At 55.0% G+C, this 2,500-nt stretch overlaps 1 protein-coding gene and 1 long non-coding RNA gene across 5 annotated transcripts in view; one reads left to right on the plus strand and one right to left on the minus strand.

Annotated features, from left to right (window-relative positions):
- ptprbl (protein tyrosine phosphatase receptor type B, like) overlaps nucleotides 1–2,500 on the plus strand; it is a 29,871-nt gene that overhangs the window by 14,567 nt on the left and 12,804 nt on the right. For all 4 annotated transcript variants that reach the window (XR_014117571.1, XM_081698978.1, XM_081698979.1 and 1 more), the window contains exons 12-13: nucleotides 47–310; nucleotides 1,844–2,107. Coding sequence is in view for 3 of the 4 variants with exons in the window: in XM_081698978.1 (XP_081555104.1) it covers nucleotides 47–310; nucleotides 1,844–2,107 (528 nt within the window). In the remaining variant the exon portion in view is untranslated. The remainder of the gene's footprint in view (nucleotides 1–46; nucleotides 311–1,843; nucleotides 2,108–2,500) is intronic.
- LOC145651690 (uncharacterized) overlaps nucleotides 1–2,500 on the minus strand; it is a 3,478-nt gene that overhangs the window by 757 nt on the left and 221 nt on the right. Inside the window, exon 2 of the long non-coding RNA XR_014117573.1 lies at nucleotides 1–2,130. This exon is cut by the window's left edge and continues 757 nt beyond it. This is a non-coding gene — a long non-coding RNA (uncharacterized LOC145651690). The remainder of the gene's footprint in view (nucleotides 2,131–2,500) is intronic.

Below are 2,500 nucleotides of genomic sequence, written 5' to 3' on the forward strand. Positions count from 1 at the left end.
TTGCGTGTTTATGTTGCCGGGGTCGTGTTTACATCTCCGTCCTCAGAACCGTCCCCTGTCTTGACCCCGACGGCGACCCACATGGCACGAGAAGACTCTCTCAGGGTGTACTGGCGCCACGTGGCTGGAGACTTTGACTTTTACCAGGTGGCCATCAAACACAACAACATCTTCCACCAGAACCAGACGGTCCCTCGGTATCAGAACGAGTGTGTGTTCACGGGCCTGGTACCAGGCCGCCTCTACACGGTCATCGTCAGCACGTGGAGTGGGAAGTACGTGTCCAGCGTGTCCACGCACGGACGCACACGTGAGTACACGTGTAATGAGACAGTAGTCTGACAGTAACGTCATAGAAACTGTTCAAAAGTAATAAATGATCATGAGAAGTTTGAAGAGTTTTAGATGTAAATAAACCGAATGTTTGTTAATCTTTTGTTTCCTACAAATTTTTTAGGTAACTGTTTTCTTTTTGTACATTGTTTACAATGTTAAATAAAATACAAAATCATAAAATATAAAATCATCACGTAAAATCTTATTACTGGCATTTAGCCTCACAGTTTGAGAGTCTCTGTTAACTCAGCTTATGTGTGCTGTGTTCTCTCTCTCTCCTCCACTCACGTGCGCTGTGTTCCCCCTCTCCTCCGCTCACGTGCGGTGTGTTCCCCCCACCTCCGCTCACGTGCGCTGTGTTCTCCCTCCCCCCGCTCACGTGTGCTGTGTTCTCCATCTCATCCGCTCACGTGTGCTGTGTTCTCCCTCTCCTCCGCTCACGTGTGCTGTGTTCTCCATCTCCTCCGCTCACATGCGCCATGTTCCCCCTCTCCTCCGCTCACGTGCACCGTGTTCCCCCTCTCCTCCGCTCACGTGCACCGTGTTCTCCCTCTCCTCCGCTCACGTGCGCCGTGTTCCCCCTCTCCTCCGCTCACTTGCCCCGTGTTCCCCCTCATCTCCGCTCACGTGTGCCGTGTTCCCCCTCTCCTCCGCTCACGTGCGCCGTGTTCCCCCGCTCCTCCGCTCACGTGCGCTGTGTTCCCCCTCTCCTCCGCTCACGTGCGCTGTGTTCCCCCTCTCCTCCGCTCACGTGTGCTGTTCCCCCTCTCCTCCGCTCACGTGTGCTGTGTTCTCCATCTCCTCCGCTCACGTGCGCTGTGTTCCCCCTCTCCTCCGCTCACATGCGCCGTGTTCCCCCTCTCCTCCGCTCACATGCCCCGTGTTCCCCCTCTCCTCCGCTCACATGCCTCGTGTTCCCCCTCTCCTCCGCTCACGTGCGCTGTGTTCTCCATCTCCTCCGCTCACGTGCGCCGTGTTCCCCCTCTCCTCCGCTCACGTGCACCGTGTTCTCCCTCTCCTCCGCTCACGTGTGCTGTGTTCTCCATCTCCTCCGCTCACGTGCGGTGTGTTCCCCCCTCCTCCGCTCACGTGTGCCGTGTTCTCCCTCTCCTCCGCTCACGCGTGCTGTGTTCCCCCTCCTCCACTCACGTGCGCCGTGTTCCCCCTCTCCTCCGCTCACATGCCCCGTGTTCCCCCTCTCCTCCGCTCACGTGCGCCGTGTTCCCCCTCTCCTCCGCTCACGTGCCCTGTGTTCCCGCTCTCCTCCGCTCACGTGTGCTGTGTTCTCCATCTCCTCCGCTCACGTGCGCTGTGTTCCCCCCTCCTCCGCTCACGTGCGCCATGTTCCCCCTCTCCTCCGCTCACGTGTGCTGTGTTCTCCATCTCCTCCGCTCACGTGCGCCGTGTTCCCCCCTCCTCCGCTCACGTGCGCCGTGTTCCCCCTCTCCTCCACTCACGTGCACTGTGTTCTCCCTCTCCTCCACTCACGTGCTTTCTGTGGGCTCAGTGCCCGCAGGCGTGCGCAACCTCACGCTGGCCGGGCGAGGTACTGAGGAGCTGCGGGTCACATGGGTGTCTCCACCAGGCGATGTAGATCATTACGAGGTTCAGCTCCTGTTCAGTGACATGAAGGTGTTTCCTCCCATCACGCTGAGCAGCACCACGGAGCAGCTACTCCTTTCCTCGCTCACGCCCGGCCGCCTGTACAAGGTCGTGGTGTCCACGTTTAGCGGCCCCAACCTCAGCACCCAGTTCACTGAGGGCAGGACAGGTATGAGCCCACCTCACCCTTTACTAGAATAACAACAACAAAAACAATAAACAACAATAAAATGACAACATCAACAGCAATAATAATAAGAAGAAGAATAAGAAGAAGAAGAATCTTTATTCATACTTTCATTTTGAGTCCAGAATCTCAAAAGGTTTTACAAAGAAAACATTACAAAGGGGAAACTGCAAGATCAAACATGATAATATATTTAAAAACATGACATATAATAGAACATCTAATTAAATGAAATCTTAGTCCCAGTAAACTACGTATGGGTCAGGCTTCTCACCAGCACTGTTCCAGTGTAGAAAAACTGGGCACTTTAAACAAAAGGTCTTTTCTGATGTGTCAGTGGTGAAATGTTTCAGACTATGGCTGATCAGCAGCAGG

The sequence above is a fragment of the Electrophorus electricus genome, chromosome 16, assembly GCF_041902795.1.
Source record: "Electrophorus electricus isolate QZ-2024a chromosome 16, ASM4190279v1, whole genome shotgun sequence".
NCBI classification, from domain to species: domain Eukaryota; kingdom Metazoa; phylum Chordata; class Actinopteri; order Gymnotiformes; family Gymnotidae; genus Electrophorus; species Electrophorus electricus.